At 37.5% G+C, this 22,931-nt stretch overlaps 1 protein-coding gene and 1 non-coding gene across 2 annotated transcripts in view; both read right to left on the reverse strand.

Annotated features, from left to right (window-relative positions):
- Positions 1-484: 484 nt before the first annotated feature.
- On the reverse strand, positions 485-557 carry trnak-uuu (transfer RNA lysine (anticodon UUU)). The gene has a single exon. It is a non-coding gene; the product is annotated as a tRNA-Lys (tRNA).
- Positions 558-3,228: 2,671 nt separating this feature from the next.
- pcnt (pericentrin) overlaps positions 3,229-22,931 on the reverse strand; it is a 94,232-nt gene continuing 74,529 nt past the window's right edge. Inside the window, exons 43-53 of the mRNA XM_056459601.1 lie at positions 22,654-22,876; positions 22,412-22,562; positions 17,509-18,186; positions 16,775-16,933; positions 16,120-16,272; positions 15,762-15,926; positions 11,877-12,103; positions 9,981-10,075; positions 6,856-7,003; positions 6,611-6,741; positions 3,229-3,645 (exon numbers count right to left, since the gene is read on the reverse strand). Coding sequence (XP_056315576.1) covers positions 3,602-3,645; positions 6,611-6,741; positions 6,856-7,003; positions 9,981-10,075; positions 11,877-12,103; positions 15,762-15,926; positions 16,120-16,272; positions 16,775-16,933; positions 17,509-18,186; positions 22,412-22,562; positions 22,654-22,876 — 2,174 coding nt within the window. The 3' untranslated portion in view covers positions 3,229-3,601. The remainder of the gene's footprint in view (positions 3,646-6,610; positions 6,742-6,855; positions 7,004-9,980; positions 10,076-11,876; positions 12,104-15,761; positions 15,927-16,119; positions 16,273-16,774; positions 16,934-17,508; positions 18,187-22,411; positions 22,563-22,653; positions 22,877-22,931) is intronic.

Consider the following 22,931-nt stretch of genomic DNA (forward strand, 5'->3'; position numbering starts at 1 on the left):
AGGAAAAACAAACACCATAGAGGTCAACGGTTACAGGTTTTCGGCTTTCTTTAGAATATCTTCAAATGAAAAAGCTCAGATAATTTTCAGATAGGTGAAGGGTAAGTAAATGACAGAATTTAGATTTGTGTGAACTTTCCATTTAGGACAGTTCACCCCAAAAATGTATTTCTTTACATTCAAGTGGTTATAAACTATGAATTTCTTTCTCCTTTTTAACACATAAAAAATAATATGATAAACGGTGGAAAAAGCAGCCATTGACATCCATAATAGGAACAAAATTTTCTTCAGAATATCTTCTTTTGTTGAAGAAGCAAGTCAACATGAGAACCGCTAATGAGACCGCTAATGTCGCATTTTGAGGCGCCATTTAATGTCGCAGAAATGTGAAAATGTCCCGCGAAATCCTGGAGGCACCATTTAAGAGTGCTTGTTACGCAAATTCAGTTTAAAGTCACGCCAAAGCGACCGAAAAATGAACCGCCCGAACAGGGACTTGAACCCTGGACCCTCAGATTAAAAGTCTGATGCTCTACCGACTGAGCTATCCGGGCCCTGAGAGGACGGCAATGCGCCCCCTGTTTTACCTTTCTTCAACAACAACCTGAAAAACGAGTTAGAAGATAAAGTATGAAAACGAAATTTGCACTCAAACCGTTGCAATCCGATTCTTGTTTTTCGTTTAGCGTTTCAAAAGAAAAAAATTGCGCATGCGCGGTGCCATCTCGCTTCAGAAGACGTTCTACATCCAAAACCATATTTACATTATACGTCGCCTACCCTGTTGCTGTCTATTGGAAGGAATGCGTCAATAGAGCCGCCATTTTAGTACAGGGTAGCGCTCCTTTGAAATGAATGCGGGAACAAGCTGCAGTGGAAGACTGTGGCCATCCAGAGCCAGCGATCTGTCTTCGTGAGTTTTGTTCGTGAGTGGTCAGTATGAAAATATATAACGTATTTTTTTTTTATTACGAAAATTATCATTTTACATCACTTTTCTACACTGATGGACAAGTGTCCGCACGGGCATTCACGATAAAGTGCATGTGTTTGTGTGTATGGAAATGTATTAGTGCGGTTGAATGACATTTGTGCTGGGAGCACTGTACTAATGTGGCGGCGCTATTGACGCATGCTCAGGGTCCGTATATCTAGTGTATATATTTATGATCCAACTAGGTAGCCTACTTATTTTGTAGTCATAAAAAGCGGTGTACAACTATCCACTCAACCGTGCTGTTAGCTATCCGATTTTATTAAAATATTCAACATAACAGTAATACAAATACTCACCATGACAGACATTTCATTTAATAAGAAAGTAGTCTTACACACAGGAGCAGCTTGAGGACAAAAATCGGACAAAAGTGAAGCTCAACGTTTAATTAGCATACAAGTTTAACTTTATGAAAAATAATTAAATAATAAATGTATTATTTATTAGATTACATTAAATATGAATTTTCTAATCGGTTTTCTAGAATGTCAAATACCTAAATAAATCGTTTCAAATTCTCTTAAGTGTTTAAAAACAAGCTTTTAGTAAGACTGTTTGGACGCAGTACCAAACATTAACACTAGATGACATCCAGGCGCTATTGGTGACCATATATTTCTTTTTTCTAATGTTTTGAGTGTGATAAACCCATGTTATTTACTATTTATGAAGTACAGTTGATATAATATTCTTAAGTAGAATTTGACTTGAATTACGCCTCTAACAAATGCATAAAAAACCTGAAAGAACCCAGAATGTGTTACTTTTATAACATCAATTGTATGTCCCATATTATTGCCAAGTAATAATCCTGGTACTTTAAAAAATAAAATTCTAATATTTTTTCTCTCCATTTCAGATACTGCTTACAATAACAGCATCACTGAACTGTCCCGTCCTGTTGTACCATTTTCAATCAATCCATTGACTTAACAGCACTTTAACCAGTTTCTCTTACTGATCATTCAAATTCTTCCCTTCATTATCATCTGTTCAATATTCACTATTTATCCACTCACTGGCCAATTTATTAAAGTACATCTGTCCAATCGCTCATTAACACAAATTTCTAAATCAGCCAATCACATGGCAGCAACTTAATACATTTAGGCATGTAGACAAGGTCAAGTCAATCTGCTGCAGTTCAAACCAAGCTTCAGAATGGGGAAGAAAGGAGATTTAGGGGACTTTGAACGCAGCATGGTTGTTGGTGCCAGATGAACTGGTCTGAGTATTTCAGAAACTGCAGATCTACTGGGATTTTCACGCACAAGCATCTCTTGGGTTTACAGAGAATGATCCAAAAAAGAGAAAATATCCAGTGAGCGGCAGTTCTGTGGGAGCAAATGCCTTGTTGATACCAGAGGTAAGAGGAGAATGGCCAGACTGGTTCGAGTTGATAGAAAAACAACAGTAACTCAAATAACCACTCGTTACAACTGAGGTACGCAGAAGAGCATCTCTGAATGCACAAGATGTCTAACCTTGAGGCGGATAGGCTACAGCAGCAGAGGACCACACCGGATGCCACTCCTGACAGCCAAGAACAGGAAACTGAGGCTACAAGTCGCACAGGCTCACCAAAATTGGACAATAGAAGACTGGAAAAGAGTGATGAGTCTCGATTTCTGCTGCAACATTCAGATGGTAGGGTCAGAATTTGCCATCAACAACAAGAAAGCATGGATCCAACCTGCCTAGTATCAACGAGGTGGTGTAATGGTGTGGGGGATACTTTCTTGGCACACTTTGGGTCCATTAGTACCAATTGAGCATCGCATCAACACCACAGCCTACCGGAGTATTGCATGGATAACATGCAATGTGCTAAAGCGTGAATCATCTCAGACTGGTTTCTTGATCATAACAATGAGTTCACTGTACTCAAATGACCTCCACAGTCACCAGAACTCAATCCAGTAGAGCACCTTTGGGATGTGGTGGAATGGGAGATTTGCATCATAGATGTGCAGCCGACAAATCTGCAGCAACTGCGTGATGCTACCATGTCAATATGGACCAAAATCTCTGAAGAATATTTCCAGTACCTTGTTGAATCTATGCCATGAAGGATTAAGGCAGTTCTGAAGGTAAAATGGGGTTCAACACTGTACTAATAAGTTGTACCTAATAAAGTGGCCGGTGAGTGTATATGCATGTGGCTTTATGAAAATGGCTATCTTACAAAAAAGAATTGTTTGGTAAGGAAATGACAGACCACAAATATCTTGATTTAGCCTAAAATATTTATTGATTTTCATAGAAATACTGTCCATTTAAAAACGGAATATAAAACATTTTACAAAATGTCCAACCGTGTGCATTTAATGAGTGACACATAAAAAAAAAGTGCAAATGTCAAATGCTTAGTGGACAACATGTAGAAAATAGAAACTGTGAACACATTTACAGACCGTTGAAAAATTTTATACAAAACGTGAAAAAAAAGCACTGGTTGCAAAAACAACAAAACACACGTTAATCGGTGACCGGTTCAGCTAAAATGATTAAGCTTAGCAAAATTACAGCAGTTAAAAAAATAATTTATGAAAAATGTAAAACAAAACGATTAGACTGGCACTAGTGATCAGACCACTTCATTCATCGGGCAGATTTTCTGGCATTTGGAAGCACTGATGGTGAACCTGAGGAGAAAAAAATATGAATAAATAAAAAAATATACATTATATAATTAAAAAAAAAAATACAAACCCAAATGCCCAACATACAGTGTACAGGCACAGAGTTTTTTTTTGTGTAGACGAACAGACATGCACATCACAGTTGAAGTCAAAATTATTAGTCCTCCTGTGAATAGTTTTTGCTTTTATTCAATTTTTCCCAAATGACGTTTAACAGAGCAAGACATTTTTCACAGTATTTCCGATAATATTTTTTCCTCTGGAGAAAGTCTTTTGTTTTATTGCAGAGAGAATAAAAGAAGTTTTACATTTTTAAAGGCCCCTTAAACAATATTTTTTTCAGTTGTTTGAAGGCATCTCTACAAGGGACTTCCATGCATATTCCATGCAGGTACTAGACTGGCCTGTCTGCAGTCCCGACTTGTCTCTGATAGAGAATGTGTGGCGCATTTTGAAGCACAAAATTTGAAAAAGAAGACCCTCTACTGTTGCCCACCTTATGACTTGTTTGCAGGAAGAATGGGACAAAACTATACATGACCACTTCAACACTTGGTGTCTTCAGTCCCTTTCAAGTGTTGTGAAAAGGAATGGCAACATTAAAAAGTGGTGAATGCTTTACTGTTCCAACTTTTTTTGAAATGTGTTGCAAGCAGCAAAATTGGAACGTGTTTATTTAAAAAAAAAACAAACAACAAAAAACACGAGGAACACATTAAATAATGTTTGTTGTATCATCTGCAATGAAACAAGTCAAAGTAAGTTTAGAAATCACAACTTTTTTATTTGCGTTTTCCATACCGTCCCAACTTTTTCTGATTTGAGGTTGTAATTCTGACTTCAACTGTATGTGTAGCGAAACCAACTAGAACGTGACTGATCACACAAGGTGGTGAATTAAGTCTTTAAACTCCTCTGTGATTGGAAACATGGAAATAATGGCCGGAGCGTCACTCACCTAAAGGCCACACGGACCCCGGTGCCAAACAACTCAAATACAGCCAGGTTCTATTTTCTAGAAACCACTTCTGCTGAAAGCTCATGGTATCAGGGAGGCTATGCCTCCTGTTCGCTCTGGGGACTGGAAGATTGTAAGGCCACAAATGGCCAATTATTTAACATTTCGGACACTTTCACATCCAGTGTTAAAGGGGACCTATTATGCGAAAATCACTTTTATAAGGTGTTTAAACACAATTGTGTGGCAACACTGTGTGAGAATATAGCCAGCTTCTAATGGTAAAAATAAATCAATTCAATTCTTTTTAATCGCACTTGATGAAAACGGTCTGCAGAAACACTTTGATTGACGTTCTCCCTTTGTACGTGTGAAAAGGTGAAAGCCGCACCCATTAGTGACAGCCCTGAGTGAGAAGCAGATGTTTTAAATCGCCGCTGTGATGATGCATAGACCTTTTTAGCTCCGCCTACTTTTATAAACGATCTCTTTTGATCCAAAATAGACCGTGTCTGAAATTGGGGCTGACGCGATTGTCATAGCAGCGTCAGCCAATGAAATTAGTTCGCAATCGACTACTGTCTGAGCTGGTGTATCTGCATAAAGCGAACTGACTGGCAGACGCATCCGTTGGTGCTTGAAAAGTTGAGAAATTCCCAACTTCTGCAGCGAGCAATGCCATTGAAGCGCCGCAGATGGATCCACAATGCAGTTCGGCAACGTCTGAGTGAATGGGAAGCGTTGACGCTGACACCCCAGCCGTAAATGGGTCAGTTCAAAGAGTTCTACAAGATTATTTATGGTGTATTTTGAGCTGAAACTTCACATACACACTCTGGAGACATCAGAGACTTATTTGGCATCTTGTAAAAAGGGTCATAATAGGTCCCCTTTAATACAATTTTAAAAAACTAGCCATCTTGTGCAATCAGTTACAGAAACAAGGCGTGCGTTTAACAATTTTTGTAAACTACCATATATTCGATAATGCTAGAACACACAGCATTAAAACATTAACAATCTTGAGATTAGAATGGACCTATAATTCAAGATATGAATATAAAATAATGCCTGATTACTGTAGGTTATTTTATTTAAATGTATGAGACAAGATATAATAATTGTCAAGCAATTTCACATTAGCATGAACATCATTTTATGGAATATCAAATAAACTACGCACCGGTACAACTAACACGGCACAAGTTCAATTTTAGTCTTTTTCTTGTCTTCTGAACTGAAGTTTCGAATTGAATACATACTCAATGGAAAGGCCTAATGAAAAATCCCCCATATAAAATCACTATATCACAATGTTTGTGTGTGCTTTTGCAGACCATTCAAAAAGAAACATTTAGCAAAAACTGCAATTTATGATGTAATATAATATATGATGCATTCATCTGGAAGTTTGAAGTCCGCTTATTATGCTACATTAACAAAATGATATTTAAAGATCAAATTTGTGCAGTTTGTTTAATACATTTTGCATACGGGCAAGAAGATGAACCCAAATATTAATGCAGCGCACAATATATTACACATCAATCACAAGTTAGCATCTGTGAAGCATTCAAAAACTCACAGCTAACATGGCTCATTTTAGAAATCGCACATATATAAGTGCAGGAGATCCTTTTAAACTATAAAATATTGCATTATAGAGTGATTGTTTGGTGATGTGCTACAAACAGGATTAGAGCTTATAAAACACTAGCTTAACCCTTGTGTGCTGTTGGGGATGTTTTAATCCACTCTGGGGTGATATTTGAGGCTTAATTTGCCCACAACTGTCTCTGTGTTTCAGCAAATGGAATGATATTTGGTGAGAAATCTTCATTTTGACACAAATTTTTAGAAAATTCTTTGGAAATTGGCACAAATTCCACCCATTCTCTGCAGATAATTATAATGGAGGTCAATGGGGCAAGAACAGCCACAAACAAGGAAAGGTTAGTAATTTGGACAGTACACAAGAGTAAAATCAGTTTTCTTCTGGCCTCATCCTACCTGGACGAGCGGCTCCCAGACGTTGCTGGACAGTTTCCAGATGCTGGATATACTCTGTAAGGGAACGTTCCTGATCTTGGGTTGAGCTGAAGGAGCGTTCAGCTGCTCCAAGCACAGGACTGGTGTACATTCTTGATGGATGAAAGAGGAAAGAGTTACATAAAGCTATTAAAACACTTGCTTATCACTGGAATTGAACTATAGCTATAGTGAATATACACATCTGTGTATTAACAGAGTTTCACCTATGATTAAGCCTGAAGGGGGATTTGATTAGTGGCACTACAGACGAGACCACACCCCTCTGAGTGAAGGCGTGGTCACGGGTGGGCGGAGAGTTGAAGGCAACTCCACCCTGCTGTGGCCTCAGAACTTCAGTCCTCAGAGCAGGAGCTAAAGGGAGAAACAACAACAACAGCGCATTCATCATTAAGAGTTCACTCTCAAAGCCTCACTCTCGGACTTTCACAGAGGAAAAAGTTGAATTTTCATGACATATAATGAATAGAAAAAACAGGCAGCTGTTTTTGTGATTCTGTGAATGCTAAATGTAAAGGTAATTTTGAAGAAAAATTTAGATTTCACCCAAATTTTGGCCACACTGTAAAAAAAATGAACAAAAAAACATTTTCTGTGTGCGATTCATATCTTTTTGTCATTTAGTTATGCTTTTGAATTGCAATGTTGGAACTTGATCCTTTCTCCAACAAATTTGGATGATGAAAAGTTTGAAAAAGTGACTTTTATTGATATTTTATAAAAGATTGAAGGGATATTTTGTCTGGGTTGTTGTGGTAAATTATAGTACAAAACCTGGTAATAAACTGCCGGAACCTTTTCTGTTATTTAACAGACCTAAATCTCTATATAATATTTTTAAAGCAATATATTATTTCAAACTACTAAAATATCAGTATTTAAAAAATAAATAAATAAAAAAAAAATTCAAAATAGCAACATCAATAGTTGACAGAGCAAGAGAGCTAAACTTGGGCTGTCAGTAAAAATCTAATAGACATCTAAAAATAGCCCAAAAGTAGACTAGTCATCAAACAGACAGACTTTGCGTAGTCATTCATTTCCACTTATTTTATTAGTCTAGTTTTGGCCTATTATTAGACATCTATTAGATTTTCACTGACAGCCCAAATTTAGCCTTGCTTTAACCAAGACGACCATGTTAAGACATCTATTAGACATCTTTTAAAAACAAAACAAAAAAAAACTGCTTGCTGTGTACTGTTACAGTGTACAAAGTTCGGCCACACCATCTGCATTGTTTTATATTAAATAACATTATATTTGCATAAAGAAAGTGCTTATTTTATACCTCAAGTTGTCATAGATAACAGAAACCATTGGCTCTTGAGATAAAAAATTATAATAAAGAACTAAGATGTGTCATTTTCTGTATACTGTAGGTTGTTTTCACATGACATCATTGATGACGTGTGAAATTCATAGAGGGCACGAAGTGATCCTTCTATATGGGAATCGCTATCAGAACATCAAGATGTTTCAGTTTTTTGTTTATAATGGTTTAAATCGGCCAAAATAAGAAATGCCGACCAGCTTACAGACTTCCAAAAGTTTTTGCTCATGAAGGGGAGAAAGTTCAAGAAACTGGCTGAAAAATGGAAGAACATGTAAAACATTTATTCAATGCATCCATGTGTACAAACTATTGAAAGCGATAGTTCGTTTGACAGCACCAATAAGATTATACACAGGCCTAGTTATGTGTAAATGTGTTATGTGTTTTATAAAATAGATCAGAGACACACCACCACACAAAATCCAGGAGAGTATAAATAATGTACCCTGCCATGTAATCACTGCAATGAAATCATGTTTTGCAATAATCCACGTCTTTACTGGCGTTTCAGAGTGATAAACAACCGTAACGATAACATTGAGACGCGCAGCAGTGGTGAATGTTTGCTGATATTAAAGTTCATCGACAGAACAAAAATGAAATTCAACCCTTGCTACAAAACTCCGGTTATTATTGTGGAGCACATTTCCCCCTTTACAATAATCAGGGTTCTTACTCCTTTTCCTACTTCAAATTTTCAAGCACTTTAAAGGTGCATTTTTAAGTTTTATTCAGCACCTAACAACCACGATAAATTACTTTTATATTTGCTGTATGTACTTTTTCAACATTTAAATCCATTGTGCTATTTAGAACAAAAAAAACACAATATGACATTTCAACTTAAATTGTTGAACACTTCGGAGCATAGATTTATTGAAATGGTTTAATTAAAGATTTAATTAAAAGTTCAGTTATTGGATGAAGTATCTTTATAAGTTTGGTCTATTTCTACCTAATGTTGATTTCTCAAAAAATGAGCTTACAGTCAGATTGTGTTTGGGTGTAGTACATGGGTCATGTCCACTGCTATTCAAAAGTCATGTAACAAATTAAATCCAAATTAAAAATTAATGAATTGTTCCTATGTCAACTGTTTCAAAAATCAGCCACCAAATATGGAAACCACAGTTTGTAAGCTTTCATCAATATTACTTTTTATTATTATCAATATTACTTTAGGTACTTTAAGGTACAGTTTTAACTGTATGGCAAATGTCCCACCTCTCAAATGGTTTTCGTTATGTGCAAAATGCATTTTAAGCTAAATGGAAAACTACTCTGTGAGATAACTAATTATTATGAAAGCAATGCAATTTCAAATTAAAGCAGGTTGAAGCACTGTCCAAAATCCAAGCACTTTTCTAACCTTGAAAACACTATTAAAAATAATATTTAAAATCAAGCATTTTCAGGATTTGAATAACCCTGAATAATAAACAAATAATAATGTAGACTATGCGTCCGCGCTTTAGTATGCTTTCAATCTGTTACTTTGTTTATTATAAATTACTATAGTTTAGACATCACAAAGAAATTCCAAGCATTATAGCATTTACTATAGTATTTATTCACATAACGCTATCGCTTATACAGTATCTACAGCCTCGATGGCAGGCAAATATATTTGAGTTCAGTAGAAAACTCTGCCCTCTTCATGATATAAGGATCGTGCCCAACATATGTGCTTTTTTATTTATATCTCCCTTGAAATATGGTCAGAATCCTTTCCTCTATGTCTCCTAGTCATTTTTTACTTGCTGCCCTCCATCTGAATTTCGCGAGTCGCCTGAACCACTTGACTGAAAACAACCTATACGCTCACAGTAAAACATCACAACAACTGTTAATGAAATTGAGAAAAGTCACAACAAAATTTGAAAATCTAAGCTGTAAAAATTCCAAAATCTAGGAGGGACTGGTTGAGCGCCAAGCTGACAAACTAATCAAATCTACTGAAAATACTTGAGTTCAACTGCTAAACAAGCGTTTTACCTGCACTTGGCCCTGTTCCATGCACATTAACTGTAGCAGTGCCTGCTGAGATTTTCCTTGTAGCTCTTTGCCATTTCCTGGTCAGGAACTTCAGTCTAAAAATGGAGAAAAGAAGCAATAACCAGCATTAAGTAAAGAAAGAAAAAAAAAAACAGTAGTTGGAGTCATTGTAAAACTGTATAGCTTTTACATCTCTTCTACCAAGACGCATGTTTTTAATTACTTGGAAACAATTGTTCTCCCCCTATATTAAACAGTGGGCAAATGATTGTGTTATAGTTGTGTTTGGTAAAAATAGGACTTCATTTGAAAGGCTTCAGGTCCAAGTTCACTAGTATGTGGGTGTCATTTAATAAACCATCTTCAAAACCACGTAGGCATGGGCCAGTATAAGATTCTGACGGTATGACTACCGTGAAACCGCAATCATTTTATCCAAGATTTTGTGATTACTGCTCTAAAATATGTTGTAAGTGTCTGGGTAAAAAACAAAAATATTTTTCCCTGTTGAACACATTTTTTATTTTGAGAAACATTTCAAATATTTTGGAGCAGTAAACATGTCAAGCTAAATAACTCAAATCAATTACTGACTTCTGCCATCTTCATTTGTTTCAATTTAAAATGGCATCTTGGGATATTTTTTTTCTGCTGGAGATACTGTTGTCCTAAAAAACGTAAATAAAAAAAAAAAATCGTACACAAGCCTTAGGGACGGTATAGCAGAAAATTGACGGGTTTAAAACCTTGACTTTTCCAAACCGCGGTATACCTTGAAAATGGTTATCGTCCCATGCCTAGTTCACACTTCGATATTGCTTGACGCTATTAGCAGGTTTGGCATGCTGCCCTGGGAGAGAACCCTGAGCTTGGAGAAAATTGAGCTCAGGGCTCCCGTCAGGTCTTTAAGCATGTAAGGTGGTCCGAGAGCAGCTAAGTCTCGAGAGCTCTCCCTCGTAAAGAAGGGAAAGGAGGAGATGGGGTGGAAGGGGGGATGCTTCCAAAATGAAGATAAGACAGCAGGGTGAAATCAGTCTATTCATAGTATGCTTGGATCAATCTGATTTAATTATTACTGATTACGAATGAGAGACCAGCCGCAAAAACAATCATATCCCGTGCTCCTCTCGAAATTAGTTTTAAAAACTTCACTTAAATGTACAAGGACAATTTTATATAACCACATTTTCTCTGGAATTTCCTATAATTGTGTACTTTTTCTTTTTTCCCCTTTCTCTTTTCATGTGTACTCCTTTCATGTACATGTAATGCTATGTTATGGTAAAATATGCTGTAATGTAAATGTATGGCATCACAATCTGTAAATAAAATGTTTTAAAGGGCACCTATGGTGAAAAATCTACTTTTCAAGCTGTTTGGACAGACATATGTGCAGGTATGGTGTATAGACCGTCATATTGGGGTTATATAAACACACCCAGTGCTTTTTTTTTCCAATTTAGCAACATAAAAAAACGGTGGACCAATTGGAGCGGTTTTCAGACCAACTTTACGTAGACCGACAGCAACTTTAAGTAGGAGTGCGGTCCCCCCGCTCACCACATTGATTGACAGCTGCGCGTATTAACATGTCCCGGTAGTCACGTGTGTAATCATAACAACAAGATCAGACGTGTGCAAAGCAACCGGGAATAAAAGGTCTGTTCAGTTTGCTAAGATCATCAATCATCATCAAATGTGATCAAGTTTCACATGTTTAAAATGTTTTAAAATAAATAAACAAACAAACAAACAAACAAACAAACAAACAAAACATTGAAAAGCAGAAACTACATACCTCCCCTTTACTAAAAGCATAAGTTACAAGCAAACAGTTTTCATAATAATCCTGTCAGGCACAATATATAGCATATACACAGTGTTATGTTTCTTTACCTTGAGATGGCAATGACGACTCTGACAGCAGTTCTGAAGCGGTTTAGAGGTCTGGAGACGCGTGATTGGCTCAGTGTGGGCTGGGCACCCATTCGAGCAATCAGTGCAAGAGTTGCCTGCTCACATTCTTGAAATCCTCCCAACAGCAGCAGAAGATAACGCTTCTGATACACCAGAGACTTCCTGTAACTTTCTGCTCGAAGGTACCTCTCGTAGAGCCGCTGCACCTACAGGAACGGGTTCAGAAAACAAGCCCAGCTTTTAAACGGGACCTATTATGCAAAAATCACTTTTATAATGGGTTTAAATACAGTTGTGACAGCAGTGTGTGAATGTCTCTAATGGTAACAATTAATTTATAATCACACTTCATTAAAACAATCTGCTGTAACACATTCAACAGCCCTGAGTGAGAAGCAGCTGTCCGCCATTAGTTTTCACCTTCTGAAGATAATGTCAGTGACAAAGAGGATTATAAATGTGAAGTTTTGGGATGCACAAATGAACACCGTAGCCTCCATAAGCTGTTGCCTTCTAACAGATAATGTTAGTCCCTTTTTGAATCTGCTGCTATGCTGATGCATAGTCGTTTGTAGCTCCACCCCCTTTCAAAAGAGGATAATCTCACTTGAATTTAAAGCGACAGTAACAAAAATGGCAGAATTTGTATTGAAGTCTAAAATGGGCAGTTTTAAAGAGTTATAAAACATTATTTGGGTGTTGTTTTGAGCTGAAACTTCACATACACATTCCAAGGACATCTGAGATTTATTTTACATCTTGTAAAAAGGGGCATAATAGGTCCCTTTTAAGGTATTCCAAAATGTTTCAAATGAAAAATGGTGATCAGCTTGAAAAAAAACAAAATGATATGATGCGCTTTCAGTGATCTAATGACAAATGCCCAGGAGAGATGCATTAGAGCTTCTCTTGTGATATATTGCAACTATTTGCATTTCTTTGCAACCCTTCCTGCTTATTACATGGATCGCTCTCACAAAAGGGATGGATAGGGTGATGAAACACTGCCTGAATGAACCCATGTTAAACTGCTTTTAAGCAGGAAAGCAAGTGAATGAAAAGGATGCGGAAGGTAACTAGAATATTCATTGCATCCCTTGTTTATTGGTGATTAGAATGTAGAATGCCGCTAAATGCAAATCTGCTTTCCCATAATGGCTCGCTCTGAGAGAGAAAGACACCTGTGGCACTGGTCATAAAATCTCAATTCATCTGGGATTTTTTTTTTTCATTATTTTTTTTTAGGGGATTTCACCTTTTTTATTGTGATAGGATGTAGAGGACAGACAGGAAAGCACTGGGAGCAGAGAGAGGGGAAGGATCCGCATAGGACCTCGAGCCTTGAATCTAACTCTGGTCGCTGTGAGCACCATGGTGCTATATGTCGACGCACTTAGCCACTAGGATATTAGCACCAACATTCATCTGTGTTTTTTTAAATAACATTTACTTTAGGTTTGAGAACACACGCAAAAACATGTTGATGTTCAAGGCATTCTTTATTATTTTTAAAAAATAATCTGACGATGTGCTGTAAGGTTTGAGAAATCTCAGATATTTTTATGCATCCACATGGACAATGCAAACATCTACACTCACACCCCATGGAGCGAAATTGCGGAAAAAGCTCTCTCCCGCACCCCCTTCCCCTACTCTTCTCCCTCACCCAACTCACAGAAAGGTCATCTTAACTCACAGAATGGTCATCTCAAACTATGAATTTTCTGCATCAATGCAAGTGACTTTTTGCATCATGTTTGATATCATTAGAAATGTCTCTGTGCGACTGATACAAAGGTCTCATTCTCTCAGAAATAGACAATCAAAATAACAGATATATAACTTCAGGCATCTTTTGAACCACCGCTAAGGGTGTGCCTTTACCTACTGTAGGGAGCTAATATTCAAATGATTATTTGTTCCCTATTGACCTTATTCTTCAATGCGGAAGTGCGCTCGTTTTTGTGATTGTTTTAGAACTTCCGATTCAGCTGCCAATGGGAGAAATGACTATGAATAATAAACGGCAGAAAACGGTTGAACTACTTACTCCACAAACAAGTATTTGCATGACAATACAGACAAAATAGAATAACATAATAAGAAAATATCAGTTTGCAACATCAAGCAGCAAAACGAGCTGTTTTTAACGTCTAAAAATGAATGGAAGTGAATGAGACCGGAAGTCTCGTGCCAAAATGATTAAAATGGCTGCGTCCACTTGTACGCGGAGAATAAGGTGAATAGGCAGTAACTCTTCAGATCTAGCATGCCACTAAATGCAAATGCCATTTGTTGTTCCACAAACCCCCCTCACCTTGAACGAGATTCTTGGTTTGACTACTTAAGGGACAGTTTCAAGATGTTCGGAGCGATTCTGTAACTAGATCAGCCCGTAGTGTGGAGCACTCATGCTCTATACTATGTATATTTTGAAGTCAGGTATGCATCTTTTGATCTTAGATCTATCTTTGAGAATTTGATGTCTTGTATTGATTGTTTATGATTTGACTGAATAATTGGCATAATTTAATAGTCAGGTGAATATGTATTATGTTTGAACGCATTCTGCTTACTCTGTAATTATTCATTTTAGTAGATTACGCTATTTTCTTGTTTGTGCATTTCCTGCGTCAGGTCAGTAGACGGACTAAAATCCAGTTGAGATGGAGCATTGGGCACACTAACTGTATTTTAGGGATCTGACTGACTCTTCATATTGACTATACTTGGGTGGAACGGGGGTTAATTCTGTCCAGGGCAACAAGGAGTTGCACGACTAACCTAGATAGGATACCAGACCCTTGTTTGAAAGTAATATTATTCTAAATTAAGTGTACATGGGGAAACGATGAGCTTGGCTAAACCAAAATTATTATAGAGAACAGTAGTCGGTTACATTTATAATAATGGCCTTGACCTCTGATTAGAAATGATATTGTCTTTACTCAAGGGTGTACATCTAAGCGGGACTAATCAAAAATACTTTATGTTTTGAGAAGCGGCCATCTAAAAGTATTAGTCAATTACATCTTGTTTAATAATCAAGACTGACAAGAGTGTGACCATGAGGGACACCATTGGCCGGGGCGATTCCTCTGAGCGACATGAGCACCCGAATGAACAAATGTAATCGTTACGAGTGAAGACAAAAGGTTCAAACATTTATCTAAATTATATATTGATATAATTTTTTTTTATGTTTTATGACTGGAGTCATATAAAACAAAAGATAAATATATTAATATTCTAAACCACCTCATATTCAAAGTGGAGTCAGATATGAGTTAAAATTGAAGTAAATCAACATTGTGCACTGGAAAGACCAAACAGGCAGTGAACCTTCATCCACCAATGGACACCTTCATTGGGCCAACTGAGCAAGACCTTACAGTGCTTTATACACATCAGATATACACAGTTACTAGATTGTTCATTCTATATTTCTCCCAGTCAAACAGCCACTTATTTTCATGTAGAAGTTGATGAATTAACATGTTGCAAATCCAGCAGCTCTAATCTCTCTACTGCAGCGCAAGCTAACAGAGGCGCCCATCAGTCATCATGGCTTAAAATAATTATTATTTGGTTGTTTGAATGAAGAAATACATGTTCGTACACCATGTATAAAACTAGAATTAGGATGTTTGTACATTTTTGGAGAAAAGCGAAAAAAGAAACATAAATAAATAATTGGGGCTTTGGTCCATCACAACATAAACTTGACATGTCGCCAAGGAAACTTTAAAGCGGTGCATTGGTTGCCATTTTTATCCATTTATTTTGTAAACTCACACCGCAGGTCCCTGAACCTTGTGTCTGAAGGGGTTAAACCCAGGTCTAAACAGGGCCTTTGAGCCTTACCTTGCTGTTTGAGAGGTCATTAATGGGTCTGTTTTCATTGCTAGCTGTAGCTTTCGACAGTTCCGCCTCTGCCTTTCGCAATGCAGACTGAAGAGTTGCTTTTTCCTTCTGCCAGGTCAGTTTCTCTGCCACCATGCATTCCTCTGTAACCGCAGAGGACTTCACCTGATGAGCAGATGAACAGATACACAAATAAACTCACCAGACTTGATACTGAAATAGTTCATTTTCAAAGTTATTTTCAACATTTAATTATGCGCACATTTATCAGGAGGTCGACTCTCATTCTTTCTGAATGCATTATTTAAATACATTAAAGCTTTTTTTTTTAAAGAAGAGGAAAGAAAGCAAATTTAACCTGCTCCATGCGCTTGAGGCTTTGCAGGTCTCTTTCCAGACAGGATATAGTGTGTTTAAGGGAGATCTTCTCCTCACTCAGAGTAGCAAGACATTCAGAGAACTCCGAATTCTCCTTCAGCAAACGCTCAATTAGAGAGGGAGTGGAGGAGTCCTATAGAACAGTTTTCCAAGTTATTTAAACGTGTGATCATGTCAGATATATTGCAGCATTCAGCAATCAAGCAAAGGCCTGTTCACACCAATAGGAATAAATTACTTGAGTATTAGTAGACTGTCTGCAAAATATCTGACTATAAGAAACTTTGCAAGTACACGTCAACTTACACTAACCCCAACCCTAACAGTCTACTTGCAATCTAATATGAATTAGTTTGGCGTGTAGATGCAATGTAACTTTAATTCAACAAACAGACCATCAAAATAAAGTGTGACCATTAATAAATTAATAAATAAATAAATAAATATACATATAAATAAAAATAAATATAATGCAATAATTATTTTAAATCTAATAATTTAATCCGTTCGGTGTGACAAACATAAGCTGCCAATGGATATTTTTCAATGGTGAGGTAAAATAATTGAAACAATTGTTGTTGATGGTGAAAAGGTGATTTAAAACCCAAACAAATCTCGGGGTTGAAGAAGGTTACCTGTGAGATGTTTGTGAGCTTATTCAGGGCATTGGAGTGTGTCTCTCTCTGCAGGCGTTCTGAAGTAAGCCGTTTCTCTTCCTTCTCCAGGTCAGTAAGCGTCTGCTGCAGCTGCTTTAACTTCTGCTGATCCTTCTGATGCAACAACTCCAACTCCAGCTGCAGGAAATGATTAACAGTCAATGGCTCTCAGTTACTGAACATGCATACCCCACAAATTTGATATTTTAAATGAGTTTAAAAACAAGCTAGTTTTAGATGTTAATACGGAAGTAACTGAAACTGCAATTCATCGAAATTCCGCTAGTCCTGGCTCCATAAGAGAGGAAATTTCTATTGAGCCCACTGTTAAATGGCCAACTTTACAGCAGAAAAAAGTGTTTACCGCCTGGTACAAAGAAAGATTTTGGTTCATATAGCTAATATTACAATTTATGACAACTGTGAGGGGGTGAATTTTTTATAACTCATCCGCTTAGTTTATATTAAGTCTGCATAATTAAGGGAGAGGCCACTTGTGTCAACTAGGTCTTACTGGTCACCGTCACTTCACCTCAGCTGATTTCGGCTGATTAGCTGCTGAACTTATCTGAACCATTCATTTCAGGTTTTGGAGTCTTCCAATGTTCTGATGAGTTGATTCAGGTGTGTTTGATTAGGAAGAGATTGAAAATGCGTACTGTTGGTGTGCCTTAGCCCTTCCCCTTATGAACAGGAATGTGAGAGTCCCTCACCAGTTTCTCATTGGCGTGTTCCTGTCTGCGCTCCTTTTCCACCTGCTCCTGCTTCCTCTGCCTCTCATTCTGTTCCTCCCTCGCTCTCACTGCTCTCATCTTTTCCTTCATCGAATCCAACTCCACTTGTAACTGAGTGGCTCGTCCCCGCTCTGCCTCTAGAGTGCGCCCGACCTCAGTCTTCTGATTCTGCAGGCCCTCCAGTGCCGCACGGAGCCTCCTTACCTCCTCCTGCTCCTTGTGCGCCTCCAGCTCGGCCGCCTCAGCTTGCCTGCGTTTCCCTTCCAGCACCTGCCCTTGCAGACGCTCCAGCATGGCTGCCAGGTCTTCTCCCTGACTCCTCTCGTGTTCAAGCTGTGCCCGGAGGTCCTGGATGAACTTTCGGTCGTGAGCACTAGCTGACTCCTGTCTGCGGGCCTCCTCCTCTAAACGGCGTGCATGCTCCTGGGCTTGGCGAGAGAGAGAATTGGAGAGCTCTGTGGATCGAGAACGTTCCTCCTCCAGGCGGGACAGTGCAAGTTCTGTGCGCTCGCGTTCCTGGGCCAGTAGGGCCTCACAACGAGACTGTTCGATCTGGAGCTCGGAGCGCAGGTTACTGGATGTGATGCGCTCCTGGTCAAGAGCAGAGTTAAGCTGACTGACATGTGATGCTTGCTCATTTAAAGCCTGGTGCAAAGACTGATCAAAAGAGGGAAAAAAGGGACATATGATCAGTTTTGACAATCATTTATATGCATCAATTTTATAGCACAACCAAATTACAATTGCAATATTTAGTTTAGCCTAGATTTATGTTTTCAGCTCAAGTGGATGTTTTATACAGTATTACAGTTGGCCAATCTAAAAAAGCATCAATTATGACAGTTGGACGAGTAGTTAAACTTTCATTGTTGAATTTTAAGTAACAATTATGTAGAGATGCTCTGTAGATAATGCTACACGATTTGGGAAAATATTCATATTACGATTGTTGAGGTCAATATTGCTATATGTGATTTCGATTATAAATGGTATCGTGAGTAATCTTGATGGGTTAAGGTAAAAGCACAAACAGATTAGTAATGCTTTTGTCAAACTTAAAATGGTTTCAAAATTTTTTTTACAAAATGAAAGATTTGCATTAATGTAAACTTATTTTCATATACTTGCAATTATTATATGAAATATAATATGGATGCACCGATCCTGATACTTGGATCGGATATCGGTTCGATCCCGCATATTTTTGCTGGATCGGGTATCGGCCAGCTGGTACCGATCCAAATCCAATCTTGCACGTGCGCTATATTCTGTGTAATTTATAAGCCAACAAAAGCCACGAGGGTGGCCTGTTAAAAGGCACTAGAAAGTTGTCATGTAGGCCTACTATATGCTAAATGTTTTGAAGCCATTTTATAGTTTAATGTGAAGTACAGATGAATATTCAAGTGCTTAAATTAATGTTCAGTTCAGCACTTCCTGCCATGTCGCGTTCGTGACAACACGAAAAACTTTCTCCTAGACTATTTTTTCCTGTTAGTTTAAATAATCAGTGGAGAAATGCATTTAGTTTTGCATTAAATTGCTTTATTTTGACCTGCAACATGAAGATCATTGCTGTTTTTAAATCATGTTGCACTTTGTCTGTTAGACCAGCTGATCACATTTACAACACTGGAGTAGAGAGGGTTATTACCTGCTCTTCACACACAAAGTAGGCCTATCTGAAACTTTAAACGAGAAAAGGCTCAATAATACATTGGACAGATCCTCAACGCACTGATTTCTCTCCTTTGTGCTGCTGTTTTAGAAGTGTTCGTATACCGGAGGGCTGCGCGCTGTGTCAGTGATGCAAGCGCTTCCTTCAGTCACCGGCTGCGCAGATGCGACATGCGCCGCTCCATAAGATTATTCTTGCAATATGTTTGTTCTGTCATCCTTTCGACTCAGTTTAGGCTATTCTTCCAAGGGGAATACTTTAAATGGTGTGAATAGTTTGTAAAGCCTGGGTGCTCATTGTGGTCAAAGTAGTTGATTTAAATTAATAATGTGAAACTAATAATAATGTGTCATTAACAGAAAATTATTTAGCCTAATATTAGGCTACTCTAAAACTGTGAATATTTCACTGTAATTTTATATATTGATATATTATTTAAAAGACCTGTTTGCCAGTTTGTGCACTGAAGCGTAGGCCTCTAAGCGGACCTTGTTTTGAACTTCACCTCAAATATTCTTGTTTATTTTGAAGATTACTGACCAACAATAATACATTAAAATAACCAACAAATTAGTTTCAAAAAGATAATTTTTCAGACAAAAAAAAAATGATTATTTTTCAGTTTCTCTATCTCACTCGCGGAGAGTTTATGCGAGGGAATGTTTATTAAGCAAAACTGGCCTCAGACGGTTGTTTAGTCTGCGTCAAATCTGCAGGAAAATATCAGGCTTTGCTAAAAGGCTGGTTATTTTACCATCGATTAGGGTAGCCTGTTACAAATTTCAAAGAAAAAGCTGTATATTAAAAAGGAAACATAAGCTGGACCACAACAGATCATATCAATGTCATAATGAATGCTAAAGTAATGTAGCCTATAGTTTATAGCAAGCATCATGTTTAGATTGTGCTCTCTGTCATATACAGTAGGCCTATAGTTCTGTTACTTTTACTAAAGAAGATATATTATTTGAGTTTATCACCAGAACTATAGAAACTGTAATATGTTAATAAAAAAAAAAAAAAAAAAAAAAACAGCACAGCATCGGAACTGTATCGGTCGATAATCAGAATTTTGGTATAGAGATTGGATCCAAAAAAATGGTATGGGAGCATCCCTAAAATATAACAATATTTTATATGTATAGCTTTGTATTATTGTTTTAAATATACTTATTTTCAGAATTTTTCTTGTTCTGGTAAAGCATTTGCTGAAAACATGACTGACATTTTTTTTTCCTCATGTAGCAAACATGTTAAAATGGCTTGAAAGAAAAAAGTTTAATGTGACTTAAATCACATTAAGCTGTTTAACAGATTGCATTAATCATAATGATTAAGAAGTAAAGATGCCGTCTTGAGCACAGAGAAACAGCATGTGTAGAGCAGCGAGCTTCACATCTGCTGACGTGAGAGCAAAGACCGCTAGCATTATGTATCTGTTCAGGTGAGGAGCACCAGACTGTTCTCCGTCTGGATTTCACCATGTGCGGGTCAGCATGCAGCAAACTGTGTGTCACAGGCAGGTCTCGATATCAAACAACTGTTCACACGTTGTCAGAAAAGTACCGCCTAAAGTTACTGTCAGTCCAAATTGAGTATTTAGGCAGAGACCATTTGACAGTTATGAAGTTTGTTGCACCAAATGTAGCAGTCATGACTTTAAAATCAGCTACACTGTGAAAAAAAGTTCAGCTTCCGTTGTGACTGAGCAAGCGCACGTCTCCATGAAAACTGTGTGTGCTGCTGCTAACAGGCCAGAACAGAGAACTACTCGGATTGTATAAAATCGCAACATTTTTCCATCATATAACTACTCCAGCCCGACATCGCGATATGATTAATCGTGCAGCACTGTAGACAACAAAAGCAATTTACATTGCACAATCTCGTCTTCTGACTAAGGCTACGACTACAGGACAACAATGTAGCCCTTTGCATTCTGAAAAAATGCTTTTCAAAACCATCTACTCATATCCAAAAACATGCTGTATTATGTAAGACAGACCAGTATTTGGCGCAGTCACCGTGTTAATAAACTCACGTTCAGAAGTGACAACGTGTCGTCTATGGCTCGGGGTTTGTGTAATAACATATGCGTGTCTAATTTGCTGCGTTTATAAGATGAGTCTCTATTTTTGTTTGTAATCTGAAGTAAATCCATTCCACTGAAGTAAATCCATTCTTTTTTGATGAAGCCTTAGGAAATACTTGAGCAACTGCACTACCACATGGGCCGGTACAAGTTTCTGAAGGTATGGATAAAACATCACTATTTCACAGCATCACGGTATTGTGTTTACTGGTGTAAAATAATTTAATTTTAAATGTCTTCGTAAAAAAAACAACAACAATTTTCCTCCCATTTAACACAATATATACAATTTTAGGAAAAATGTATAATATTGTGGAACAATAAACATGTCAGGCTACATAATTAAAATAAACCATTGACTTCTATCTTCTTGATGACTATATCTAATCTTAAAAACACAGATTTCCTTACAATACAAAAAAAAAAAAAAAAAAAAAAAAACCCTCCTCATATACCTTAGAAACGGTCTCACAAAACATTTTTGCGGTTTTAATACCTCAACTTTTCCAAACTGCAGTAAACCTTGAAACCGGTTATCGTCCCATGCCTACTACCATGTTCTCTAATGTCGTGTATGTTTGTTTGCTCTTGACTTTAAACTTGAGACCTCCCTGCACATGTAATATTCACGCGCATGACATAATAGTTTTCAAAGACTTCCATTTTCAGGTGTTTACACAAGGTTAAGCTCAAATTTACACAGACATGACAACGACAATGTTCCATTTTGAAACCCTTTTTTTTCCCGTTTTCAGTCCCAAAAATGCAGTTGTCATGTAAACGAACAGGCAAAACATCTGAAAAGCTTCCTATGTTTGGCTGAAAACGAGTCATGTAAATAGCCCCTTAATTCACATAAACGCAATATTAACATTAAATAAAATGCAATTACAAACTTAAAATCACAACAACAGACCTAAAAGAATACATAATTGTAGCCACTACAATTATGGCATGGACAATCAATTGAGTGAATGATACAGTAACTCATACACAGGCAACCTAATGTAACCCAAACAAACAGTTTGGAATTAAACACAATATATTTGTTGTCAATATGAGGAATCAAATCTCCACAAATCGAAGGTTAGTACATTAAAAACGCGTTTTACCTCCTGGGTTTGTTTGTGTTGCTCAATTGTTTGTTGGCTGTTGAGTTGTTGCTGTTGAAGTTCCTCTTGCAGCTCCTGTACTTTAACCTGCTCTTTCTCCACAGCCTGTGAAGAAGTCTGACGTTCAGCCTCAAAGTTTTCCAGACTCAGCCTTAACACACAAAACATGTTCAGAAAAAAATTACAGCATACCAATAAGTGACCATTCTTATTTAAAGTGCAAACATGCACATTTTCTGCACCTGAGCTTATGTATTTCGCTCTTTAATTCTCCTTGATGCTTGTATGATGACTGCAGCTCCATTCTCATCTCCTCTAGCTCCGCCTTCAGCACTAACACAGCCTTAAGCTCCGCCTCCAGCTGTCTCTGCTGCTCCAATCCTCTGCTCTTCTCAGCCTCCAGAGAGCAGCGCAGATCACTTGAGTGTGTTTGTTCTTGCTGCAGTCGCATCTCCAAGTCTTTAACTAAAAAGAGTGCATGAAGGTAATGTATAAATATTTTACACTTGCAGTCATTTTT

The sequence above is a fragment of the Danio aesculapii genome, chromosome 6, assembly GCF_903798145.1.
Source record: "Danio aesculapii chromosome 6, fDanAes4.1, whole genome shotgun sequence".
NCBI classification, from domain to species: domain Eukaryota; kingdom Metazoa; phylum Chordata; class Actinopteri; order Cypriniformes; family Danionidae; genus Danio; species Danio aesculapii.